This window comes from Anas platyrhynchos, chromosome 23 (assembly GCF_047663525.1).
Source record: "Anas platyrhynchos isolate ZD024472 breed Pekin duck chromosome 23, IASCAAS_PekinDuck_T2T, whole genome shotgun sequence".
Lineage (NCBI taxonomy): Eukaryota > Metazoa > Chordata > Aves > Anseriformes > Anatidae > Anas > Anas platyrhynchos.
This window is the reverse complement of record NC_092609.1, coordinates 1,812,314-1,836,602: the sequence shown is the minus strand read 5'-3', so window position 1 is coordinate 1,836,602 and position 24,289 is coordinate 1,812,314. Positions and strand designations below refer to the sequence as shown.

At 58.4% G+C, this 24,289-nt stretch overlaps 1 protein-coding gene across 2 annotated transcripts; it reads left to right on the top strand.

Moving 5' to 3' along the window:
- The first annotated feature begins 1,923 nt into the window (after positions 1 to 1,923).
- On the top strand, positions 1,924 to 23,955 carry GFRA2 (GDNF family receptor alpha 2). Of its 2 annotated transcripts, XM_027443616.3 has the most exons (9): positions 1,924 to 2,402; positions 6,723 to 7,037; positions 10,163 to 10,246; positions 13,532 to 13,880; positions 21,273 to 21,382; positions 21,479 to 21,619; positions 21,716 to 21,888; positions 22,777 to 22,830; positions 22,989 to 23,955. In XM_027443616.3, exons 1-9 carry the CDS (start codon positions 2,363 to 2,365, stop codon positions 23,115 to 23,117), a joined length of 1,395 nt encoding a protein of 464 aa, XP_027299417.1. In that variant the 5' UTR covers positions 1,924 to 2,362; the 3' UTR covers positions 23,118 to 23,955. The 2 variants fall into 2 exon arrangements, with proteins under 2 accessions (XP_027299417.1, XP_012963365.1); XM_013107911.5 differs by lacking the exons at positions 1,924 to 2,402; positions 6,723 to 7,037; positions 10,163 to 10,246 and adding an exon at positions 12,771 to 12,888.
- Positions 23,956 to 24,289: the final 334 nt, after the last annotated feature.

Sequence of the window (24,289 nt, the reverse complement as noted above, 5' to 3'; positions counted from 1 at the left end):
AGCATCATTATTTTGGTGGCATAATAAAGTCTTTTTTTAATTTTTCTTCCCCCCCAAACATAAATAAGAGGTGAGGGGACCCATCCTGCATCCCCTGGGGACCCAAAGCTGGGGGCCCGAAGCTGCTCTGGGTCCTGCTGGGCGCTGTGCAAGGAAAAAAAATAAAATAGAGGAGAGGGAGGAGAGGGAGGAGAGCTGCTCCCTTTCCTTTCTGGGTGCTGGGGTGCTGTGGAGGAGGATTTTTGCCATCCCAAGGGGGAGATGGAGGTGTCCTGTGTTGGACAGAGCTGCTGGGCTCAGATCTCTGCGCCCTGGCACGAAGGGGGGAGCGCAGAGCGGCACAGCGGCTCCTTTCCACGGGGACTGGCATTTTTGGGTAAATCCTACCAGAGCAGCGAGCCGCTGCGAGGGCTGACAAAATTAAAGTGATGCCGGGCAGCTAAGGACACCGCTGTTCGCTGCTGTCTCCATTTAGGCTCTGTGAAAGCACGGGAACATCCTGCTAAGTCAGTGTCGGCTTTGCTTTTTTTTTTCTTTCTTTTTTTTTTTTTTTTCCCATTTCTTTCATTTTTTTTTTTTAAAGCGAAGGCAAGCCAGGGAGAGCAAAGAGCAGGGAAAGAATAGGACGGGAAGGACGTTACACGAGAAGCCTCACTAATGCTCAGCGTTTTTGTGTCCCCCCAAAATCCTTCCTGAACCTTTTCCTGGGCCAAGGGGGGGGCACCAGGCTTGGAGGACAGCACTGGGAGGGGGCGATGGTGACTGGGGGAGGCAGAAGAAAGCGAACCCCACACCTCTGCACAACCCTGGGCATTTATAGGGGCAGGCAGAGGGGTGGGGATGGAGGGGACCCCGTCCCCAAACACGCCAGCGGTGATGCTGGGGGTGGGGGGCACGGGGAAAGGGGCCGAGCTCGGGGCTCAGGCTGCTTGCGGAGCCGTGAATGAATGAATAATTCCCCCCCTGGCTGCGTGTGCACGCACATGTGCGGGGGTGTGCGGTGCCTCCCACACGCAGATCAGCCGGCAGGTCCCCCCCCCCCATTGCTGTGTGTGTCCCCCCCCAAAAAAAGGAGCTGGTGGCATTTTTCTGGCTGGCCACCTCCCTGTGTCCCCGCAGCCCGCTGGGGGGTCCCCGCTCCCCATCCCCGGGGGCGCAGCGGGGAGGGGGTTTGGGGGGTGAGCAGGTCCCAGGGGGCTGGGGGGGGGGAATGGGGGGGTCAGCTTGGGCTGTGTGGCGGTGGTGGCTCCCCCATTGTGTGGAGGTGGGGTGGTGGGGGGCAGGGGGACACGGGAATTTGGGGATATGGGGGTGGGGGGACACAGGGATATGGGGACACGGGGATGGAGGGGTACAAGGATGGAAGGACGCAGGGATATAGGGACAAAGGGGTATGGGGACAGGGATATAGGGACACAGGGAGGGAAGGGCAGGGATATGGGAACACAGGGTTATAGGGACACAGGGATGAAGGGACACAGGGCTGGAAGGATGCAGGGATGAAAGGACAGGGATATGGGGACATGGGGACATAGGGAAGAAAGGACACAGGGATATGGGGACACAGGGATATGGGGACACAGGGCTGGAAGGACACAGGGATGAAAATACAGGGACCCAGGGACCCAGGGATGAAAGGACAGGGATATAGGGACCCAGGGACAGAAAGACGCAGGGCTGCAGGCACCCAGGAGCGAAGCCCCCTCCCTCCGCCACATCCCCCAGCCCTCACCCCCCAGCCCCTACCCCACCGAAGGGCGGCACAAGGGCGGCCTCAGCTCCTCTGCCCCCCTCCCGTTCTTCTCCCCGGCCCCGCCGAGGGGCGGAGAGGGCAGGGGAGGGGAGGAACGGGGCGGCCCCGCCGGCTCTGCCCCCTTCTCCTCCGCCGGGGCTCGGCGGAGCAGCGCAGCCGCCCCTCGCCGCGCCCCCCCCCGGCAGCCAGAGGCGGGCGCGCAGCCCCCGCTCGGCTCAGAGCCGCCGGCAGCCGGCGGTGCTCGGTGCCCGGAGCCCGGTGCTCGGTGCCCGGAGCCCGGTGCGCGGTGCCCGGTGCGCGGTGCGCGGTGCCCCCCGTGCGCAAAGCGGGGCCGGGGGTGCGGGGGGGCTCCGAGCTCCGAGCCCCGCTGCCGGGCGGAGCGCCCCCACACCCCCCCACCTCGCCTTTCTTCGCGGAGCCGTGCGGATTTGGGATCTACCTGCTCGTCTGGGGGCTTTGCTTCCTTCCCCGATCCTTTTTTTTTTACCCATTTTTTTCCTCCTCTTTTTCATTTTTTTTTTTCCATTTTTTCTTTTTTTCCTTTTTTTTTTTTTTTTTTTTTTTTTTTTTTTCCCACCGCCCGCGGAGGATCCTCGTGGATTTCCTAACATGATCTTGGCAAACGCCTTCTGCATCGTCCTCTTCGTAGGTGAGTGGCAGCCCAGCCCTGCCCTGCCCTGCCCTGCCCCGCTCTGCCCGCGGGCTGCGGGCGCTGCGCATCCTGCGCCTCCTCGTCCAGGATCAGGAGGGGGCTGAGGCGAGACCCCGCACGGCAGCAATTCCACCAGGGCCAGCAATTTCTGCCTGTGCCCTACCCAAGCTTAAAACGGGGGGCTAAACCCCGGCCAACCCCTCGGAAGCCCCAAACCGGGGCACCGACGGTGGGGACGTGGCCGTGGCACCGCGCAGGGGACCCGGAGCACCCGCGCGCTCCCGGTCCCCTCTCGCCTTGGGCAGCACCGCGAGGATTTGCATTTCGGAGGATTTTCCCACCCTAAAACCCCCCTCCCCAGGTCCCTTCGTGTCCCCCCAGCCCTTCGGTTTCCCACGGGTGCCTTTGAGCTCGGCGTGGAGCGGAGGTTTTTTGGGAAAGTTGAGCCGCTCGCGTGCGCTCGGGGAGCCGCCGTCCCCGCTGTTGCAATCCGTGCGCTCATGGGCGAGTTATTTGGGAGCTCTGGAGGCTGCCAGGGAGAACGCTCCGCATTTCTAGGGCAGCCTCCCGCGGCGATGGGGAAGGTGCAGACTGGAAAAAAGGGGAAAAGGCAGAGGTTGTATTGGATGCGAGGTGCAAAAGGAGATGAGCAGGGTCCCCTTTTTCCCCCCCTGGGAGGCTGGCGAGCTGCCCTGCTGTGTGTAGGGCTGGGGTTTGTGCGCTGTGCTCCAGCCGTGGCTACGGCAGCTCCTGCACCCCGCTGGCTCTGCGTGCGAGCGATCCCAAAAGCTCTGCAGCAGCCTGGAAAAACTCCGCCGAGCTCGAGGCTGCGAGGCCGAGGAGGAGAAGGGATGGGGAGCTGCAGAGGGCTGGCACACGAACCTCCCGAAAAGGCACCCGCGGTGGAGGATCCACCCTGTGCGGGGTGCTCGACACCTTTTGGGGATGCTCAGAGCCCTGGGGGAATTGGGGGCAGGTGCTCTTCCCCCTCTGCTGCTCCCCGATGTAATCCTGCTGTGCCCTGGTGGTGAGGGGTCTGCGTGCCCCCACGCTGCTGGGGATGTGGGTTTGGGTGGCGGGGGGCTGAGCCAAAATTTGGGGTGTCCTTGCCTGTGACTTGCCGGGGAGTGTCGGGGTCGGGGCACAAACCTGAGCCAGAGGGAGCGAGGTTTGGGGGCACGGTGGGGGCTGCTGGGGGGCAGCCCCATCTGTGGGCACGGCTGAGTCGCTGGTGGGGGTCTCACGAGGGGGCTTCAGGAGGACCACCGGGATGCTCCACCTGAGGCATCCGAATCGTGGTCCGTCCTCCTCGCAGGGCTGGCAGCCCAAAATCCAGACCCTCAGCCCCTTCCCCGTGCCCCTGGGGCTTCCTGGGTGCGTGGCAGGGCCAGGCAGGGAGGAAACCCAGCTCTTGGCTTAGCTCTTAACATCTGGGCTTTTCTTTCCGGAGAGACAAAAAAAAAAAAAAAAAAATAAAATATCCCTCTCAGCTGGGATAACGCAATTGCTACCACGACAGTGAGGCTGGGAGGCTGCGTGCTCCTCAGCAATTCTTTTTTTTTCTTTTTTTTTGGTTGTTGTTGTTTTTAGTCAAGTTGCGAGGATAAATATTTCCCTCTGCCTGTGTCCAAAGGTCTCTGGCACGAGCAGTGAGAGGAAAAAGAGCACTGCAGCTAGATGGGAACGGTGGCTACGGAGCCTGCTGCTGCCTCGTTCCCTGGCTGCCGGAGGTTTGAGCCTCTGCCTGCAAATCCGTGCTGTGCTCTGACCCCCCTGAGACGGCCGAGGATTGGGTCGAAATTCCCTGCAGGTGTTTTATGGACACGAGTTTAGGCAGAGGTTTGTCCGTGAGGTGGTTTGGTTTGGGTAGAACGAAGGCTCAGCCTGCCCCTTGCACCCCTGCAGGGTTTTGGGGGGGCTTTGCCTGGTCCGACCGTGCCATGGGCAGGAGGGGAGGGGGGTCTCAGAAATAACACCTCGGTTCCAGCCTGTCCAGCCAGGGCTGAGCATGTGGCTGGCCTTGGGGGCAAAAATTTGGGCTGCTTCGCCCTTCCTCCAGAGCAGGACAGCTCTGCGCCGTGCTGCTGTGGCATCCAAACCTCGGATGTGGTGGTGCTGGGTGGATTTATTGCTGGCCTTCCCACCCCGGCACCGCACTGCTCGGGGTGCTGGGCCCCTCGGGAGGATGCTCCACGAGCTCCACGAGCGCATTTTACATCGGAGCAAAGCCGTTTCCCTTCCCCACACCCTGCTGGCACCCGCCCGGGAGGTGCACGGAGGCGGCGAGGAGAGGGGACCCGCGACGAGGCTCCGTGGAGGCAGCGGGAGCACGGATCGGAGCCGAGCTTTGGGTTTGGGGCTGGAGCCAGAGGGATGCGCAGCTGGGATGGAGGAGGAGAAGCGGCGTGGTGCTGAGCTGCGGGATGGCTCTGCCTGTATGGCAGCCGAGTGCCCTGCGGGAGCTGCCTGCCCCAGCTTGCTGGGAGGCTCAAGACGTTTGCGTTTCAGCCCTGGGGAGCGTTTGGGGATGCCAGCTTCTCCGCCGCCGTGCACGGACCCTGCCTGCTCCCCCTGTGGAATATAAACCCGAAACGGCGAGGAGAGCCGTGGCCGGGGACACCTGCCAGCCCACCTTGGATCTAACATGGACAGAGGGGCCCTGTGGCTGCTCCTGCTCACCTGGATGCCCTCCAGACCTCTCCAAACACACCGATGGGTTTTTGGGGCCAGCAGCTGAAGCCCAGGAGGATGGGATCCCAGCCCCACATCGCCACGTCCCTCCTGCAGAGCCACCCGAGCCCCCGGTGTCCCCTCTCGTGTGGAGGCAGGGGACGAGCCCTGCTTGTATGGAGCTCCCTGCGTGGCCCCGTGGGTGGGGGGACACGGGTGGCCCTTGTCACATGCCTGTAGGTGTCACTGTCCCCACGCCGTACCCGGACAAGTGGCCACGGAGAGGGAAAGGGGCTTGGAGCTGGAGGCTGACATTTGCTGCTCCTGGAGCTGCTCCCCGTGGCACCACGGGCAGTGACACCCATGGCTCGTGGCGGGGGCGTTGCACGATGTGGGGTGTCCCCATGTGTCACCCCCTGGGGTGGCTGAGGACACCCCGAAGGTCCTGCTGTGCCCATCTTTGCTTGCTCCAAGGTTTTTCCTGCCCACAATTGCAGTTTTGGAGGTGGGGGTCCAGGAGTGGCAGGGGCTCTGCTGTCCCCTCCCTGTCCCCATGGCTCGGTTGGGGACCAGCGGTGCCGTCCCAGCCTGTCCCCCTTCCCCATGCGCCCACGAAGGGACCCCCGCCTTGGCCAGGGTTCTGCTTAGCCAGATTTTTTTTTGGAAAGCAAAAAGCAAGCAAGCGATGGGAATAACGGGATTGCTCAGGGAGTGCCTGGCAGGATGGGGAGAGCTCGGGGCTGGCGGCCAAGGCAGGGCCCGCGGCGAGGGCAGGAGCTGGAGCACGGAGGCCGTGCTGGGGGGAGAGCTCGTGCCCAGCCACACTACTCCGCAGCCCTGCTGAGCCCGGGAGCTCAAAACCCATGAGTCAGACGCCCAAAAAATCCCGTGGCCAGGCTGAAAATGCTGAGCCCCAACCTAAAAACAAATCAGCAATGCGCATGGGGAGGTTGGGTTGGCTTGCCCTGGGGAGGTCGTGTGGGGAGGCTCATCTCCGCGGGCACCAGGGCTGGAAACACGCCGTGTTTGTCCTTTTTGCTCTTTGATTTCATGAGGAAAGGAGAGGCTGATGGCCCCCTGTGTCACACCCCCCCGGGGAGGCTGCAGCTGAGGGCAGGGGCTGGGAGTGGAGGAAGGATGCGGTCCCTCTCCGGGGTGCTGCGGGGTTTTGGAGATGCTGCGTGATTTCCAAGGGTGCAGCTGAGGACGCATCCAGGCAGGGGCTGGGAGCAGAGGAAGGATGTGATCCCTCTCTGGGATTTTGGAAGGTGCTGAGAGTGGTGGAGAGGCGCAGGGGAGCAGTGGAGAGGCGCAGGGGAGCAGTGGAGAGGTGCAGGGGTGTGTTGGAGAGGTGCAGGGGAGCAGTGGAGAGGTGCAGGGGAGCAGTGGAGAGGTGCAGGGAAGCGTTGGAGAGGCACAGGGGACTGGTGAAGAGCTGCAGAGTCTTCTCGCATCTCTCCATTGATTTTGGGGCTGGCATCCCCCCAAATCAACCCCAACCCTTTTCCCTGCACCCCATTGCCACCCGGCTGGGGGCTGAAGCTCTGCGTCTCGCGGCGGGTGCGCATGGGGCACGTCCTTCTCCCCACCAACACCCCCTCACTTTTCTCTGCCCTCCTCTCTCCTCCTGCTTACCCTGTGGCCCAGATGAGACCCTCCGCTCGCTGGCCGCCCCCCCGTCCCCCCCAGGGCAGGACCCGCAGGGCTGGCGGGCGCCCGTGGACTGCGTGCGAGCCAACGAGCTGTGCGCGGCCGAGCCCAGCTGCAGCTCGCGGTACCGCACGCTGCGGCAGTGCCTGGCGGGGCGCGACAGGAACACCATGCTGGCCAACAAGGAGTGCCAGGCGGCGCTGGAGGTGCTGCAGGAGAGCCCCCTCTACGACTGCCGCTGCAAGAGGGGCATGAAGAAGGAGCTGCAGTGCCTGCAGATCTACTGGAGCATCCACCTGGGGCTGACCGAAGGTACGGGGTTGGGCGCTGCGGGGTGGTGGTGGTGAGGTGAGGGGGTTCCGGAGCTATTTGGGGTCTTGGGGGTGCTGCTTTTTCCCCCAGAAAGTGGCTGGGGGTTGCGCAGGGGTTGGTGTCCCTGTTGCTGGAGGATGTTGGTGTGGGGTGGGATGGGGGCGGTGCGCCCACGGTGGGCTTGGGGCAAGGGGGAAATGGGTTTGGGGGCTGCTCCCGTGTAGGAGGTGGTGGGCGCAGGGCTCCTCTGCAGCCACTGCCTCCCTCCTGGCCCTGAGTTTTGTCCCCCAAAGGCTGTGGGGTTGTTGCCCACGTGTGAGCAGGGTTTGCTGGCTGTGCCCACCCCGCTCCCTCCTGCAAGAGGCTGGGGTGCGGGGAAGCCCCAGAGCCTCGTCTGCCACAAATATTGGAGGAAACGTGGCTTTTTCCTGTGGTTTTGGGCAAGTCCCACGTCTCCTTTCCCATCCGAAAGGCAAAGCACCCTGAGGCCTGCAGACACAGAGGGTAGGAGGGAGCACCACAGGGACCCCCTTGGGGTGCAGAGGTCCTCGCTGCCCCCCCAGGACCCCTCCAGCCCTTGCTCAGGGAGGGCTGGCAGCGGGATCTCGCCACGCAGGGGCGATGCTCCAGAGGCTGCCGTAATTGCAGCCTGGTGGAGGAGTAAATCAGAGGCTGGAGCAGCGCAGGTAATTGAAATTGGATTTGGCCAGGCCGGGGCTGGCTTGTGCATCGAAGGCAGGATAATCTGCTGCCTGCCTGCGGGGGCTCCTCCGCGGCCCCTCGCCCCTCTATTGAGGGCACCCAAGGGGCTGGGGCTGCCCCACTGCCTGGTGGCTCCTGGCGCAGGGCTCAGAGGGGCTGGGAACTGGTTGGAGAGGGCGAAACTGGTGGCGAGGGGCTCGGCTGGGGCTGGGGCTGCTGCTCAGGGGGTTTGCTCCGCTCTCCGGCCACCCCCGCGCAGCTTTGCCAGGCTGGGGACGGGCAGAGCCAGCTCTGCTTTGACAGCACAGATCCCTCTAATGGGCTTAGGGCCGGCTCTGCACACAGAAGCTCTTAAATCCAGCTTCAGCCTGTGCCAAAAGCCTGCTCCGGAGCCACCGGGTCACGGCACAGCCCATGCAAGGGAATGCACCCAGCCAGGTGGTGGCAGCTTGGCCCCCTTTCCACTGAGCTGGGCTTGCAAAAAAAAACGCCTGCTCCTCTGCTGTTTGATTGTCCTGGCTTAAATCCATGCCAGGATGAGGATGTGGGGGGCTTGCACCCCACCATGAAGCCCCCCGCGGTGAGCCCTGCTGGAGTTGCCTTCGAATCTGGGTCAGCTCAGGGATGAGCGAGCCCCCAAACCCGCCCAGAGCAGGAATTAGTGCTTAATTGTTCCCTACCCCTCATTAGCAGCCTTCCTTCAGTGGTTCCAGAGGGTTTAGGAGGCATGAATGGAGGGAGCTTTAGTGCTCCATGGGTGCTCCAGGACCTGTGCTTTGATAAAGAGCTGTGTGTGTGTGGGGAAAAATAGGAAATTTTACCAAATCTGGAGACTCTGGGGAGAACCAGCGAGTGGGAAAGCCACGAGGAGCCTGGGGTAGACCCCGACCTCGTGCCCTCAGCAAGGATGCTGTGCCCTGGCCGCCCCCATCCAGCCCCTGGGCTGCGGGAGCGAGGCAGCCCTGCCATTAAGGAGGGCTGCTTGCACTCCAGCCTCGTTCCTGGAGGTTAATTGCATCTCAGCGAGCTCAAGAAAAGTCCGCTGCCCTTTTAATGCTCGGTAATTTTCCTAGCAAGCAGCAGGGCTCGGCTGGTATTTAATTATTTATTGCATTGGCAAAGCAATATACCGTGAGGTTACAGTGTTTCCTAAATGCACTTTAATAAAGGTGCTATTTGTCACCGGAGCATTAGGAAACCCAGCAAAAAAAGGAGGACACGCTGCCCGGAGCCCGGTTCCTCCCTGGCCACCATCATCAGCAGTCCCTGGTGGGGGTTTTTGCCCCCCCATAGCATCACTCAGATCCCCCTGGGCTGGAAACCCACGGTCCCCATCTCCCCTCCCGGCTCTGCCCTCCCCAAAATTCCCCAGGGACATCACCGAGGGGCTGCAGGGCCGGGCTCGTGCCCTCCCACATCGCTCCCGACCCCATCACGAGCTTGTTTTCCACCACGTCAAGTGGCTCCTTAACAAATCCTTTAAATATCCTTAAAATTAATGGGATAAATGCTGCTGCCTCGGGCTAAGGGTGGCCGGGAGGGCTGCAGCCGTGGGGCACAGCGGGGTTACCCCCAGCGAGGGCACCAGGGCGCAGGATCCATCCCCGAGGGCTGCCAAGCACAATGGAAATCGATGCTCTGGGCTGGTGCTCAGCCTCTGACCGGGGCTTTCCAGGTCCAGCCACTGATTTATTTTTATATATTTTTTAATATATGGTCTATTTTTTTTTTTATCTTGTGGCTGATGGGGTTTGAGGAGAGCGTTTCCTCCCCCGGGAGCTGCGGTTCTCCTGAAATCAAATTTCTCTGGAGTTACACGAAGGGCGCGCGGCGAGAGCACGTGGGGTTGTGCTTAGGGCAGGGGGGAGAAGCGGCTGGGCTGGGGATTCCCCCGGCAGTGAGGAAGGAGGAATTTAGGGTGGGTAGGTCGGTGCCGAAACAATTTGCTTCTCCGGCCACCTCTGCGTCCCCCCACCCCACCACAACCTGAAATTTTCCCCTTTCTCCAAAGCGCACCAGAGGCAGAGGGGAGCGGAAGACATTTTTTACAGCTTTCTTTTTGAAGGAAATGCTTTTTTCGTTAACAAACAAACAAAGGAAAATCCGGCCTTGAGCCCAGACCCTTCACCCTCCGGCGTGCAGCTGGCCGTGCCGGCGGGACGCTGACCTTGTGCGTGTGAATCCGCTGAACCGCGGGGCTCAGCCCTGGAAAAACCCAGCTGGGGCAAGGAGCCGAGCTCACGACAGCCACCAAAAATCACCCAAAACATGGCCCAAGCGGGCTCCTCATGCCCCGCAGGGCTGTGCTTGGGGTGCTTCTCGCTTTGCCCTTCTCCAGCTGGAGGTGGCCGTGGCCGCGCTCGCTCACTGCGCTCTTTTAATTTGCTTCCTCTTCCCCTTCTCTTTCCTCCCTCCCACTCCAGGAGAAGAATTTTATGAAGCTTCCCCCTACGAGCCGGTCACCTCTCGTCTCTCTGATATATTCAGACTCGCTTCAATTTTCTCAGGTAATAAAAGCAAGATGCATCCGCCGCTTCGGCTGCTCCTGCCCGGGAATACAAACCCGCAACCCAGCTCCCTGCCGGTGAAACCCTGCAGCTCCTTCCCCTGTGTTTCACTCCAGCACTCCCCCTAGTCCACCTTTGGCTTGTCCAAAATCCCCCTGCCCCAAAACCCCCTGCCCAAAACCTCCCTGCCCATTTCTCCTCCATCTCCCCAGACCTGGTGCTTGGGCATCGTCCAGTGTTGCCCCTTCCTGGAGCGCCGACAACGTCCTCCTGCTGGGCTCTGAGTTCCCCCCAGGCTGTGATTTCGGTTTTTACCTCCTGGATTCCAGCCATGGGTGAATAATAAGTAGAGAAGGTGGGCTTTGGGGCCAGAACTCACTCGTTTGTCTTGCCACGTCCCCTGGGGCTGTGGCATGAGGTGGGGGAGCTTGGAGAGGGCGCAGAGTCTCCCGCTGCCCGTGGGTCCTGCATGAAAAGCTCTCTGTGTCCTGGGAGCCGAGGGATGCCCTGTCTGTGCCCTCGGTGGCTGGGAAGCTGGGGGGGGACCCTGTTTGTCCCTCCTTGGGGCCGCTGGCCTGGAGCTGAGCCCTGGGATGCTGCTCGGAGGAGGAGCAGAGCCCCTGGGAGCACCTCTCCGCCCTACGCCCTCCTCTCCGAACCCAAACCCCACCGTGGTCCATCAGGAACTTTTTTTTTGCCATCTATTTCCATGACAACCCTCAGCTCTGCCACCACCCCTCTTCCGAATTAGGTCAGCGATGCCTTGGCTTCTTTCTCCTCTTAACCCTTTCCCCGAGAGCCAGCCAGGGGGTTCGGGGAGCCCTGCGCCCCCCATGGCACCCCTCGCCTTGTGCCCAACTCATGGGTGCACCTCGGGGACCCCCTCGCCGCTGGGTTTTGGCTCCTGGAGCCCCTCTCCGAGGCTCCCCCCGGGGAGCTCAACGCCTGTTTGGGATGCCGATGCCACCCACCTCTTGTCTCCCGCGTGCCTTTTTGGATTGCATTATCATCAAGGAAATATTTCAGCCGCTGGAAAGTCGGAAAAGCGGAGTGTCTGGAGCGGGGGAATCAACGCTCACGGCTTGATTTATTCAGCAATGCAAAGCGAGGGGGGAAGGAAGCCTCTCCGGCTTTTGGGGAAGGGGGAACCAGGGGCTATGCTCCGCAGATGCGCTGTGGCCACCGGGGTGGCCTCGCTGCTGCCTCCAGCCCCTCTCCATCCCCCTCGTGTGGGGCTGGAGCTGCGGGGAGCCCCCCGGGACCCCCAGCCCTGACCCGCAGCCCAAGCGGCTGAAGCAAATGAGCTGTTGCTGTTGTTTCTGGATAACAAGGCTGAGCCGGCGCGCTGCTAATTGCCTGTGGGGATAGCGCAGGGATTACGTTACCTTGCGAGGAGGAAGGGAGGGAGGGAGGCGATGCTCCACGCTCGATGCTCGCCGCTGGGTTTTGGTTGCTGGGAGCATGGGGGGGGGAGCAGGGGGCTGGGGGCAGAGCAGAGCATCGGGGTGAGGATGGATGGTGCAAAACGAGAGCCTTTACCCAGCGCCCTGCAGGAATGGCAGCTGTGGTGAAAGAGGCAGGCACAGGAATTGGGGGAAATTGGGGGAATTGGAGTGGTGAGATCAAGAGGCTCGCCCAGCACTGGTGTTTGCAGCAGCTCCCCAAAAGGCTCAGCCCCTCGTTCGGGAAGCACGGGGCAAGCACCCAAGAACTGGTGGGCATCGGGTGCCCAGGCTCAGCCCGTGCTGCCTTCCTCATCACCCTCCTCCTCCTCCTCTTCCCCCAGCCCCATCCTGTTCGAATCGGGCAGGGACAGCCGGTGGCACCGCGCCTCCCGGTGCTCCCGAAGCTCCCTGGCCCCCGTCTCCTGCCCGCCTCATGAAATTTTCATGCCCGTGCTTTATTAATGAGCTCCCCAGGAACCCTGCGCTCTCAAGCATCGGCTCTATTAAAATGCATCCAGGTCCCCGCAGGTCCGGGGCAGGGCAGGCGCGGTGCTCGGGAGGATTAGGCAGGAAGCCGGCACTTTGCATGGATCCCACGCTCGTGCTGGAGAGCTGCGAAGGCTCCCTGCGTCCCCCCGCAGAGCCAGGGGCTGCTTTGGATGAGCAGAAAGGGGAATCGTGCTCCCCCTTCCTCTTCACACACTTCATCCCCTCCTGCTCCCCTGGCATCGGGGTCGTGAGCTGGCTCCATCCTTGGCTGGAGGGTCCCCGTGGTTGGGCTGAGGGGGCTCCTGTGGCCAAATTCTTGCCCTGTCCCCTCTTTGGGGCTCCTCTTTACTCCTTTTTCCCCCTCTCAAAGCTTTATTCCTAAAACAGCAGGAAAACGAGTCAAAATTGCGTCCTGGGCTGCAAACGGTGCCCCCAAAATGCTCCTCATCTGCACGCCCTGGGTGGCAGCGGGACCATGGGCATCGCTGCACTCAAAGAGGCAAAACGAGGAAGGAGAACCGTGCTCCCCAAGGCAGCTGATTGCCATTTGCTAATTGCCAGGGCCTTACAAACACGCCCGGTAGGAAACCCTCCTCAGTGCTGTCATTTGTCTTTGCCAGTGGAAGCCAGGAGACAATGGAAGAATCCACGAAATTGGCTGGGCTGCGAAGGAGGGGAAATTAGGGAAGAAATTGCTGGTGCAGTCAGGTGACTTTTAAAAAAGCACCTGGCCTGCCAAGGGCAATTCATCATTTTGACAAAAACAAAGAAAAAAAATGGAAAAAAATCAGCGTTTGTTCCCACTCGGTGGTTTGGCTCTGTCCATCCTCTCCCTTGGCTGCTTTATTTGCTGACACCTGGGATTCCCGGGGTGGATGCAGGACACGGCTGGTGCCCAGCTCCGTCCCCATCGTCCCTGCCAGGGCAGGACTTGGCCCTTTTGGGGTCATGGCTGGGGGTGACCTGGTTTTGGGGAGCCCCAGGAGGGGATGTGGAGGCTGGCTGTGCCCCGTGTGCAGCTCATCAGATTGTTCTGCTTTGGAGCAGGCTGGATAATTAATAATTATTCTTTGAATAATTGACTGGAGGTAAAAAAAAAAAAAAAGTAAATTCATGGCATGAATTACGCACTGAGGATGGTTTAACCAGGTCCCCGTGTGCGTGACCCCTTTCCTTTTTGGAGGAAGGCTTCCAGATCGTGCAGGGGGTAAAAGGATGGGGGGACAACAGCAGTGCGCCCACCTCCAGCCCAGCAGGGACACGGCGGTGCCAACCCCTTCCTGGTGGCATTTTGGGGCTCGAGGATGCGCCCCCAGCCTCACCTCTTCCCCATATCTTGCTCTCGGGGCAGGAATGGACCCGGCCACCAACTCCAAAAGCAACCACTGCCTGGACGCGGCCAAAGCCTGCAACCTGAACGACAACTGCAAGCGCCTGCGCTCGGGCTACATCTCCACCTGCAGCAAGGAGATCTCGGCCACCGAGCACTGCAGCCGGCGGAAATGCCACAAAGCCCTGCGCCAGTTCTTCGACCGCGTGCCCAGCGAGTACACCTACCGCCTCCTCTTCTGCTCCTGCAAGGACCAGGCTTGCGCCGAGCGCCGGCGGCAAACCATCGTCCCCTCCTGCTCCTACGAGGACAAGCACAAGCCCAACTGCCTGGAGCTGCGCAACGTGTGCCGGGCCGACCACCTCTGCCGGTGAGGGCACCGCTCGGTGTTTTTGGGGGAGGATTTGGCACAGGGCCGGGGCTGGTTTGGCATCGTTTTCTTGTTGCTCGGCTCCTTTTCATGGTTTTGGGTTGTCCTGAGGGTTTTGCGTCCTCTTGGATGTGTATGTGAACATACACAGCTTTTTTTTCGTGGTGTAAAATGGGGAGGTTTAAGGGTTTCTGGCTGCTCCTGGAGAGGTTCCTGCGCTGGGAGGGGGCCTTGAGCCTGGTCCCCACCTTGTTGCGGGGTGAGCCCACGGGTTTGTGCAGGGCTGTGTATGGTTTTCAGGCTTTGGAGGGCTTCCTCATCTCCCCAAGGCATGGGGAGGAGAAATGCACTCAGGCTTCGTGGCACTGGGGGCACCCACACCCAGCAAAACCCCTCGGAGCGCTTTCAGCATCCCCAGCGAAACTCCATCACTGGCGAAACGCGCTCCTCTCCCGGTGCTGAAGCCAAGTCGGGGGAGATCAGGCTTTTTCTCCATTATGAAACCCATTATTCATAGGGCAAAAAACCTCCTGTCACCCTCCAGGGTCCGGATCAGCCTCGTAAAGAATAAGTTTGCTAGGAGGAGGAGGGTCTTCTTGCCATCGCGGTGATGGAGGTTCCCACAGCCCGGTGGCAAAATAAATAATGGTGCTTTGGGTCCTCCCCTGGCTGCGAGCGACTGCGTTTGAAGTGTGGGAATGTGGCTTTTTATCAAAAAGTAATACAATACGCCAATGTCTATGAATAAAAGATATCGGGGCTGTGCCGAGCCGCGGCCAAATTAATGGCAGCACCTCTCCGGCAGCAGGAGAGGCTTGCTCAGGCGTTAAATGCTGTGGATGTGCCCAGCTCGTGGAGGGAACAACCCATTTTGGGGGTTTTTGTCTGTTTGCTCTATGGGGGAAATGCATTTTCTGGCAGCAGATGCTGGTGCCCGGTTAGGGAGAGGTGCCCCAAACCCTGATTTATTCCTGGATCCAGCTTGGAGCGTCGGTGTGCAGAGATTTTTGCCTTAATCTTGGGGATTTTCTCCCCACAATGGGACCTTGTAAAGCTCTGCATGGTGCGCACTGACCTGTGGTTCAGGTTCCTGTCCCCTCTGCCCTGGGGGGGCTCAGGGGGGCTCCCCAAACCTCAGCACCCCCATCACAAGCAGCTGCATGAACCAGGCTGCAGCACCGGGGTGTGAGGAGGGTTAAGAGCCTGCGGCGGGGAGCCCGGGGATGCTGGGGATGCTGACACGCTCCAGCAGCTCGCTTGACCTCCTCGGTTTTGCAGCTGTGAAAGTGTTTAAAAGCGGTGACCTATCCGGGGCGAGCGGTGCCTGCACCTGAGCTGAGCTCCCTCCCCGGAGGCAAGCGGGAAAACAAAACAAAAAACAAAAAGAAAAGGAAGAATTTTATTTTTTTTTTGCTGTACTGATGCTGCTTTGCGAGTTAGAGTGGGTCTGGCTTTTTCATCGCAGGTATTTGGGATGGGAACGGCTCTGGCAGAGGCTGGGTGCTCTGTTAATTCCCAGTGAGCAGGCGTGCGCACACGGGGTGTGCTTTATTGCCCCGCTGCTGTTTTGGGGTCTCCTCCAACCACCCCCCTCCATCTCCGTGTTTCTTCCTGGGGCTGGTTTTGCAGGTGGGGAGCGGTCTGTGGGGCTGGTGCTGGGGGTCTCTGCTCCTCTGTGCCTTTAGGAATAACAAAGAATTGGCAAAAGGATAAAGGATTGCTGCCAGGATCATCACTGGGTGCTGGGACCGTGTCTGAACAGTGTGAGGGCTTGGTCCTGCTTCCCATGGTGTCTGACTCTGGCTCACACCCACCGAGGAGCAGCTGGGCATGAAATCCTCTGCACCCCTGTGCCCCTGCCCGTGGGCACGTGCAGCTTTCAGTCCCTTGTGCAGGAATAGTTCCTTATCCCACTTATCAGGTCGGGATCACGGAGTGATGCTCGCCCTTATCAGAGCACAGGACTTGCAAGGGCATCGAACTCCAGAGCAGATCTGCTGCTGCTCCAGCAGTGATGGGAGATGAGATAACTCTCCTGCATGGGTTCAGACCCTAATTAGGCCTCCTGGCTCAATGCCTAATGAAGGGTGAAGCCCTCAGTACAGGCATGTGCCTTTCTGGGGATGTTTCCTCTGCGTTTGTAGTGATCAGCACCCAGCTGGGCGCATGGGGATGCTCAGAGCAGGAGCACCTGCGAGGCCACCGACCCCTTCCATGAGGTTCCCGGTCCCCAAATTCGGCTCTAGCCGCGAGGGCAGGGCGCAATCAAGCCCAGATGGCTGCAATTTGCGCAGCTTTTCGTGCGGGGAGCTCTTCCCAGCACAGCAGAGGAGCCTGACAAACTCCCCGAGCTTTGTGCCTGATTGCAACGGACAGGTTTTAGCTCCCAGAATATAAAAACCTTTTTGCAAAACACTAACCTCAGCTAAGGGGAAAGGGAAGGAGAGGGGAAAAAAAAAAAAAAAAAAAAGAGCTGATTTCAGCAGCTGCAGTTTGCTGTATTTTTCATCTTGCATCAGCAAGTCGGGAACACAAATAATCTGGTCTTATATGCTTCACTGATGCTGGTGCTGAAGAATTTCCCAGCCTCCACTGGCTCTTGCTCCTCAGCATCCACAGGCAGGCTGGCTGTTCGTTTTCCTGAGTTTTCTCTATTTTTTGGTGTATTTCAGGCAGTGTTTGTGGTGGGGGGGAGGCAGGGAACTTGCCCAGCTCCTGGCAGGACCCCTGTGTCTGTCTGTGTGTGTTGGGGAGGTTGATTTGGGTAAAACCAGGCAGAAATAACCTAATTTTGGCTGTGGTTGTGAAGCCAATTCCCGAGCCGTGCCCTGGGGAGGGGAAGCCCTGCTCCATCACTGATGGCCCAAGAGGGAAGCTTGGCTCTGTATCAATTAAACACCAAACACAGGAGCAAAACGCTTTCTTTTCAGCCCGCGTCCTCGCCTTCACGCCCTTCGCTGAGCGCAAAGTGCCATCTGTAATGGATGTTGCCTTGATAAACAGCAGCGCAGCTCAACTTTCTCATTACGCCACGTAATGAGAGCAGCTCAGCTGTCCCTGGTATGGGAGGAGGAGGAGGAAGTAAAAACACTCCTGGATTTAGCAGCAGCTCCAGGAGAGGCAGAGGGGAGCAGCGCTGGGGTCCTGGGGGGAACAGGGCATGGGCAATGGGGTCCCCAAAGTGGGTGCCTGCATCAGGGCTGTAATTACCTGCAAAAAAAACCCTCTGAATTGGACCTAAAATATCAAATCTGTGCAGCCTGGGGGCTTTGGCTTCCCACCAAAGGAAGGAATGGGGAGGAGGGTGGATGCAGGTGGGGTGCGTCTCCCCGGGGACCCCGCGGGCACCCATGTGCAGAGGCAGCCGGGAGCGATCTCGGCTCGGTGGCCACCTTGCTCAAGGCTGCCCAGAGTCTTAACACAATAATAAGTCAATTCGCACTGAATAATTAAATAGAGAGCCTTCATAAGTATTGACTTAATGTGACAGCAAGTCTATACTGACTCAGGGTTTGCTTATGTAAACACAATCTCCTGTTCGGCTTAGTTAGCAGTTCAATGAAATAGAACAGTCCTTCAATTAAAATCAAATGATGCGTGTGTTTAATTCTTCCCTTCCCTTACCGGGTAATGATAGGGTTTGAGCATAGGCAAGAGGATAAAAAAAAATCATTCAACTGCTCTTATCCGTGATGAATCAACATGCAGTGTCCTAAAATACATCTGGTAACTCAACTTCTTAACTAACCACCTCCAACCCAGCCCCTGGTCTGTCTGTCCTCGTTTCCTTTTTCTCAAGCTAGCTTGGCTCTTCTGACTCTGTAATTTTGGGTTCTCCTTTGCCTCTCTCTGGTTTGTTCTTTTTGCCTCTTTCCTGCTGTTCCCATCTCCCTTGGCAGCTTTGGGCTGGTTGTGGGCACCGGTGCACATCCTCCAAAGACGTGATTTTCACTAAATCAGGTGTAAAGCCAAGTTGGAAAGCCAAGTTGGCCGGTAACTTTTCCTGGATAAAACAAGTATTTCCATCCATCCTTTTTTTTTTTTTTTTTTTTTTTTTTCCCCTGTGAGCTATTTCCTAGCTTTTATAGAGGCTCATCCAGAGCAGTGAAGTTTTGCCCTGGCTCCTCTCTCGTTCCTTTAGCTGATGCCATCCCCACGCCTCGCTGCGTTACCCGGCCACGCCGCCCCCGTTGTTGGATGCTCATTTTTTATTTCTGCATCCCCTGGCTCCAAATGAATTCATCTCCAGCAGGACGAGCAACCAGGAGGAGGGCACCCAGCGGGCCCTGGGGGCTTTTTATGTCTTGCTGGGCTTTGTGTGCTGTCGCAGCTTCCTGAGCTGCGGGGAGGGGGGGCAGGCATTTTTTCTATGCCGCCTCTCCGCGCTGATGTCTATTAAAGCCATTTTTCCTTGGTCCCTGTAAATTGCCTGTGAAAAACATGTCTTGAGTAATCTCCGCATCTTGGACATTTTCTGCATGAAATATTCGAGAGCCTGATGCTGTTCGCTTTGATGGGGAGAGAGTTATTACCAGCGCCGGGCTCGGACTTCTTACAGGCATGTGGTGATGGGAACAATTAGCACCCAATTAGGCACCTCGCATCTGTTCCGGGGATTTTTCAGCTCAAAAAAATTGCAACGTACCAAACACACACAAAAAAACCCCACAATCTGAAATCCTCTGCTGTGCAGGTAACTTTTAATGTTGGATTAAAGATATCACGTTGGCAAGCTGCTGAGGCTTTCCTTCATCGTACCAAGGCAGGAGATGAGTTATTTGGGATGGGTGCCTGGGAGGAAGCCCCGTTGGGGTTGGACCTGGTGCTTAGGGACATGTGGGTGATGTTGGTAGTAGGGTTGGGCCAGATGATCTTGGAGGGTTTCTCCAACCTTCGTGAATCAGTGACCTTGCAGAGGGGTTGGCAAGCACCAAAAATGAAAAATGCAGGGCGTGCTTGCAAGGGTTGGCTTGGAAGGATGTATATCATGAGGGGGTTGTCCTGGAGGCCCTTCAGGAAAGCAGGCAAGGTCAAGGTCATGCTTGGTGTCTTCCTTTTTTTCCCCATCACTGACCCCAGCTGCTCTCGTGCATCCAGGCAGGGACTGGCCAAGCCCACCTGCACCTTGAGCTGCGAGCCAGCAGTTTGGCACCAGCTCCTCCTGTTTCTGCTTGGATGGACTTGGCTCCGTCCCCTTTTTTGCCCGGGAACTTAAAAGCAGAAATCTGAGAAGCTGTGGGCTGGTTCCAGTAAGGTTTATTCCTGGCAGTTCAAGCCTCATCCACCGACTGCGAACTCATTGTATACAACGGAAAGAGTGACATCTGGCTTGGATATTCTGGAAAGATTACCAGCTGGCTTGTCATGTATTATGAAAAGAATAACATTTGCCTTAGAGGATGCTACAAGCCAGGAGCAGGGCCCCGGGGAGCAGCGTGACAAATTTTCATGGCACTCGGTGATGAACTTGCCACAGTTCTTTAGGAGAACTGACGTGCCTTCGCCTCGGATTTGGGCAGAGGGAAATGCTGTCGGAAACTTTATCTCCCGCGGAGCGAGGGAGGGAGTCCAAAATACCTCCCTGCGGTGGGAACCACGAGGAACCAAGGAGCAGAGCTGGGGCTTTGCTGCCGTGTGATGCCCACCCAGGCTCTCCCCTCTGGGTTTCATACCCCAAAGCTTCCCCATGCGAGCGAGCAGACATCCCTGGCTGTGTGTCTTGGTGACCAGCTGCACCGCTGCTGGTTTTTAGCATTCCCCACGTATAGCAAGCGGTGCCCAGGAGTCCCATCTCCTCGTCACGAGTGCTCCAATAACCCAGATGAAGAGGCCGACCTTGCCCTGGAAAATCTGTGGTCTGTTGGGAGGCGCTAAGTGGGTCAGACAGCTGGTGGAAGCGGGGAAATAATCCAACTGGCACCGCCAGCCGCCCGATGATGGGCAAAAGCTGCGCGCAAAGCCAGCCGTGGGAAGCAGCAGAAGGGATGCTGTGGGGTGATGCTGGGGTGTGAAGGGTGGGGGAGTTCCCGAAAAAGAGACTCAGCTGCTCCATGAGAGATGGATGCATCGGTGGTTTGGAAAAAAACCCCGGTCACGGGTGGTTGGAAAGAGCAGAAGTGTTCAGGAAAAGGCTGTGCTGCACCAAGCGCTGCGCTCCGGCACGGAGCAGCCGGTGCCCTGGAGCAGCCCCAAGCAGCTGGGCTTTGTTCCCTCCCCTGTCCTTCCCCCGGTACCTAACACGTGAAGCTGCAGCAGGCTTCTGGCCGTGTGCTGGCGAGCAGGATCCGTCCCTTTCCCTGGCTCTGGTTGCGATTAGGCGGTGCCTGCGCCCTCTTCCCTTTAGCGCACTCGAGTTGTGATGAAAAGTGCTGGATAAATGCAAGGTATTGCTGCGGATCCCTTCCACCCCATTCAATCACTGCTTCATTTGCTCCCCCATTTAATTCGATCAGAAACCTCCTGAAAACAAATCATTCCTATTTAAAAAACAACAGTTTCTAGCCTTTATTTTCATCAGTTCTCATGGCTTTAGGCAGGTACTGCCGGATGATTCAATCACTGGTTGGACAAAGATGACATTTAATTAAGAAGGAAGGAAAAGGAAGCTAAAGAAAATAATGTATGCTTTCTTCTTCCTATATGACGCGTGAGAAAAAGAGCCGAGGAGGTTTTTTGTTGTGAAATGCAAGGTCTCATCCACAGTGTCAGCAGCTTGGCCGCTTCGCAGCGATTGCTCCTTGTGATTGAGATCCAGCCCGGGCCACAATTCAGCCTCGTGTCTGTCCATCTAATGACTGAGTCAATTTGGAAAACTGCCCTCCATCCATCTATCTGCCCAGTCCATCCATCCGTCCCCTTCTTCATCCTTCACATTTCTTGATCCTTCCACCTCGGTGGCTTGGTTCATCCCAAGGAAAGGGACACGAGACGGTCCCAGCCCCCCAGGCTCCCTGTGAGGCTCCGGTTTGTTTTTCCCCATCTCAGCCACAAAAGAAAAACATTCAAACCCCAACCTCTGGCATTTTAATTGCACTCTGAGCCTGAACGTTTCAAGGGGAAGATAAAAAACAAGCAGTCAAATTTTACAGTCGCGTAACGACGCCGGGAGCGGGGCGGCCAGATGAAGTGGTGAAGTTTTATGGGGTGGCAGCGGTGGGGTGGGGACGGGGGAGCAGCAGAGACAGGGGTGGGGGTCCCTGGGGTGGGGGGTACATGCCTGGGGGTGGGTGCCTGCTGGGGTCACGCTGCATTTCTGGAGTCTCCAGCTCTCACCGAGCTCTCCTCTATATCCCGTTCGTCACCTTTTGTTTCCTTTATTTTTTTTTTTTACAAATTTCGCTGCTGGGTCGCTCGGTGAAATCCCGTCCCTCTCCCTCCTGTTTCTGCCCCCAGGTCCCGGCTGGCCGATTTCCACGCTAATTGCCAAGCCTCCTTCCAGTCCCTGACGAGCTGCCCCGGGGACAACTACCAGGCGTGCCTGGGCTCCTACGCGGGGCTCATCGGTGAGTGCTCGGATGGGACACAGAGAGGAGGGCTCTCCCCATCCATAACCCATCCTCAGCCCTTCATCCCTCCTCCTCTTCCTCTCCTGGGTGCAGGCTTCGACATGACGCCCAACTACGTGGACGCCAGCACCACCAGCATCACCATCTCGCCCTGGTGCTCCTGCAAAGGCAGCGGCAACCTGGAGGAGGAGTGCGAGAAGTTCCTCAGGGACTTCACGGAGAACCCCTGCCTCCGTAAGGCGCTCCCCCATCGCCCTCCTTCCCCTGCCCATCGTGGCCAGCGCCCCGTTTGCACGGCCCCCACGTAAATGCCTTCTCCTGCCCCCCCAGGAAACGCCATCCAGGCCTTTGGCAACGGCACCGATGTGAACCTCACCCCCAGGACGCGCTTGGTCCCCGTCACCGTGCCGCCCAAGACGGAGAAAAGCCCGTCCACCGATGACATCAACTACAGCAACACCATGTACGACACGAGCATCATCACCACCTGCACCTCCATCCAGGTAGGAGCCCATCCCAGTTGCTTCTGCAAACTGGGGGTGCTGGTGAAGAGCTGGGCAGCTCTGGACCTCCAAAAAGTCCTTCTTCTTTTGGCACAGCTCGGTGCAAGCCATGAGCACGCGGCTTGGCTTACACAGGGTGTTGGTACCCAGGTGCCCGGCAGGATTTGGCCCCCCTGGTCCTGCTCCAGGTGGTCCTGCAGCGGTGCTGTGCCCGCTGAGCATCATTTTCGGGGCTGCAGCCAGCACCGTGCCGTGGGTGGGTGCACGCAGAGCCGGGGGAGCATCGCCTCCGCCCGCAGCACGTGCAGGCAGCAATGTCACCCTTGGGCAGCCTCTAATTAGATCCGGCACGCTCGAGTAATTACCTCTTCTGTCTTCTAGTTACCGCTCCGTGAGACAATCAGCGGCTCCATTTCACGCTGGAGCACAGGGACCCGGCACGGCCGCCCCCCCTGGGGGAGCACCCCCTCTCTGCCGGGTGGGACGGGGGGTCCTGGTGCAGGGAAGGGAGGATTTGTGTCCTGCTCCATGCTCAGCACCCGTCCTGAGCCCCACTTCTGCCCCTGGGCTTGTTGAGGGTGCAAACAAACGATTGCATTCCCTGTGGTTTTGGGCAACTGGGAAAATATGGATTTTCTCGTGTTTCGCTGGGCTTGTGGTTTGGTGCCTTGCGCTGGGGATGGGGGCACGGATTCCTGTGGGTTTCACAGCGGTGCTGAGCAGGGTCATTTTCGGGGGGAATAAACCTGGGGCTGAGATGTCCACACTTGCAGCTTCGCTTTTGGTTGCAAATCCAAGGGGCCGGCAAAGACCCTGGGGAGCCCAGCCCTGGGGTGCAGCCCCGGGCGCAGGAGCCTGCCCTGAGCCTGCCTCCTTCCTCCCCTCCAGGAGCACGGACAGAAGCTAAACAAGTCCAAAGAGCAGAGCCTGTGCTACTCAGAGGTAAATTAGGGACAGGGGGGAACCTGGGGAGGGGGTGCTGCGGGGACCTCATCCCAGTGACTGCATTTCTCACCGCCCCATGGGCAAAAATAGGCTCTCCTCCCTAAAAAAACAAACCTGAGGGTGCTGCTGACCCCTTGCTCTCCCCTGTCCCGCAGACCCAGCTGACCACGGACACCATGCCGGACCAGAAGACCTTCGTGGACCCCAAGGCAGGCGGCAGCCGGCACTGGGCGGGCCGGATCCTGCCCACCGTGCCCGTCCTCCTCCTGGTGCTGGTGCTATAGAGGGACGGGGACGCTCGCCCCAGCCTCGACCACGCCACCGGTGCCGGTTTGGGAACATCGGGAAGCCAAGGCTCACCTCGGGCTCCGGACTGGAACGCTCCCAAACACCGGCGCTGCCACCACGGCACGGCGGCGGATGGACCCTGGTGGTGCTGGGAAACTTTTGGTGGTTTTCTTCCCCCCCTTGTTTTTTTTTTTTTAATTTTTCCTTGACGTTTTTGGTTCATTTTACGGCGCGTTGGGTGTCTCCGCTGAAGCAGGAGCCCGATGGCTCGTGGCAAAACCCACCCGTGCCGCCCCGAAATGGGGAGCCAAAGCTGTGAACGGCACCGGGGAGGGAAAACGAGCATCGAGCAGAGCTCGGGCAAGGGCTGGCTGCAGGAGCCACCAGCTCGGGCACGCTGTGGGGACCCCGTGGGGACAAGGGACGTATCCTCAGCACCCCACTCCGGAGGACAGCCGTGCTACTGGAGGCTCTCCGTCTCCCTCCGGCCAGGGAACTCGCTCCAGCTCTCTACATCATTACTGCCTTTGGGTTTTTTTCTTTCTTTTCCCGTTGTCGGTGAGAATTTTAAACCAGAAAAAGAAACCAGTATCCAAACGATGTGAGGTTGTCCTGATGCTTTCGGTCTGTCACTTGGAGAGGGAGATTTTTTTTTTTTTCATCTTTTTTAATATTCCATCCTTCGTCCTGTCGGATTTGGGTTGGGATGAGATCCGACCCCAGCAGCGGTTGGAAACCTCTATATGTTACTCAGTTTTCTTTTATATATACATATATAGTGTATGTATATAGTGTTCACCTATACCTACATATATGTATGTATATACATAACCATATACATCTACGGTGTGGCTTTTTTAAATTTCATTTCCCCTTTATTTTTAAAAAAAAGAAATGCTCAAATGGCAACGCCTACAAATGTATTATTGTAAAGTTTATTTTTTTTAAATGATGTCTATAATGGAAAAAAAAAAGAAAAAAAAAAAAAGAAATAAACCAAGAACAAAGAACCAAGCAGAAGCAAGAGCCAAGCTCGGCGGGCTGGGGCGATGCCGGTGCTGGAGCTGCGGGGTGCAGGATGGGGTCCGTGTCCCCAAATTCTGACCCCCTGTTGGTGCAGGAGGGAACCCGGCTGGGCTGGGGGATGCTCGGCTCCAGAAACGTGCGG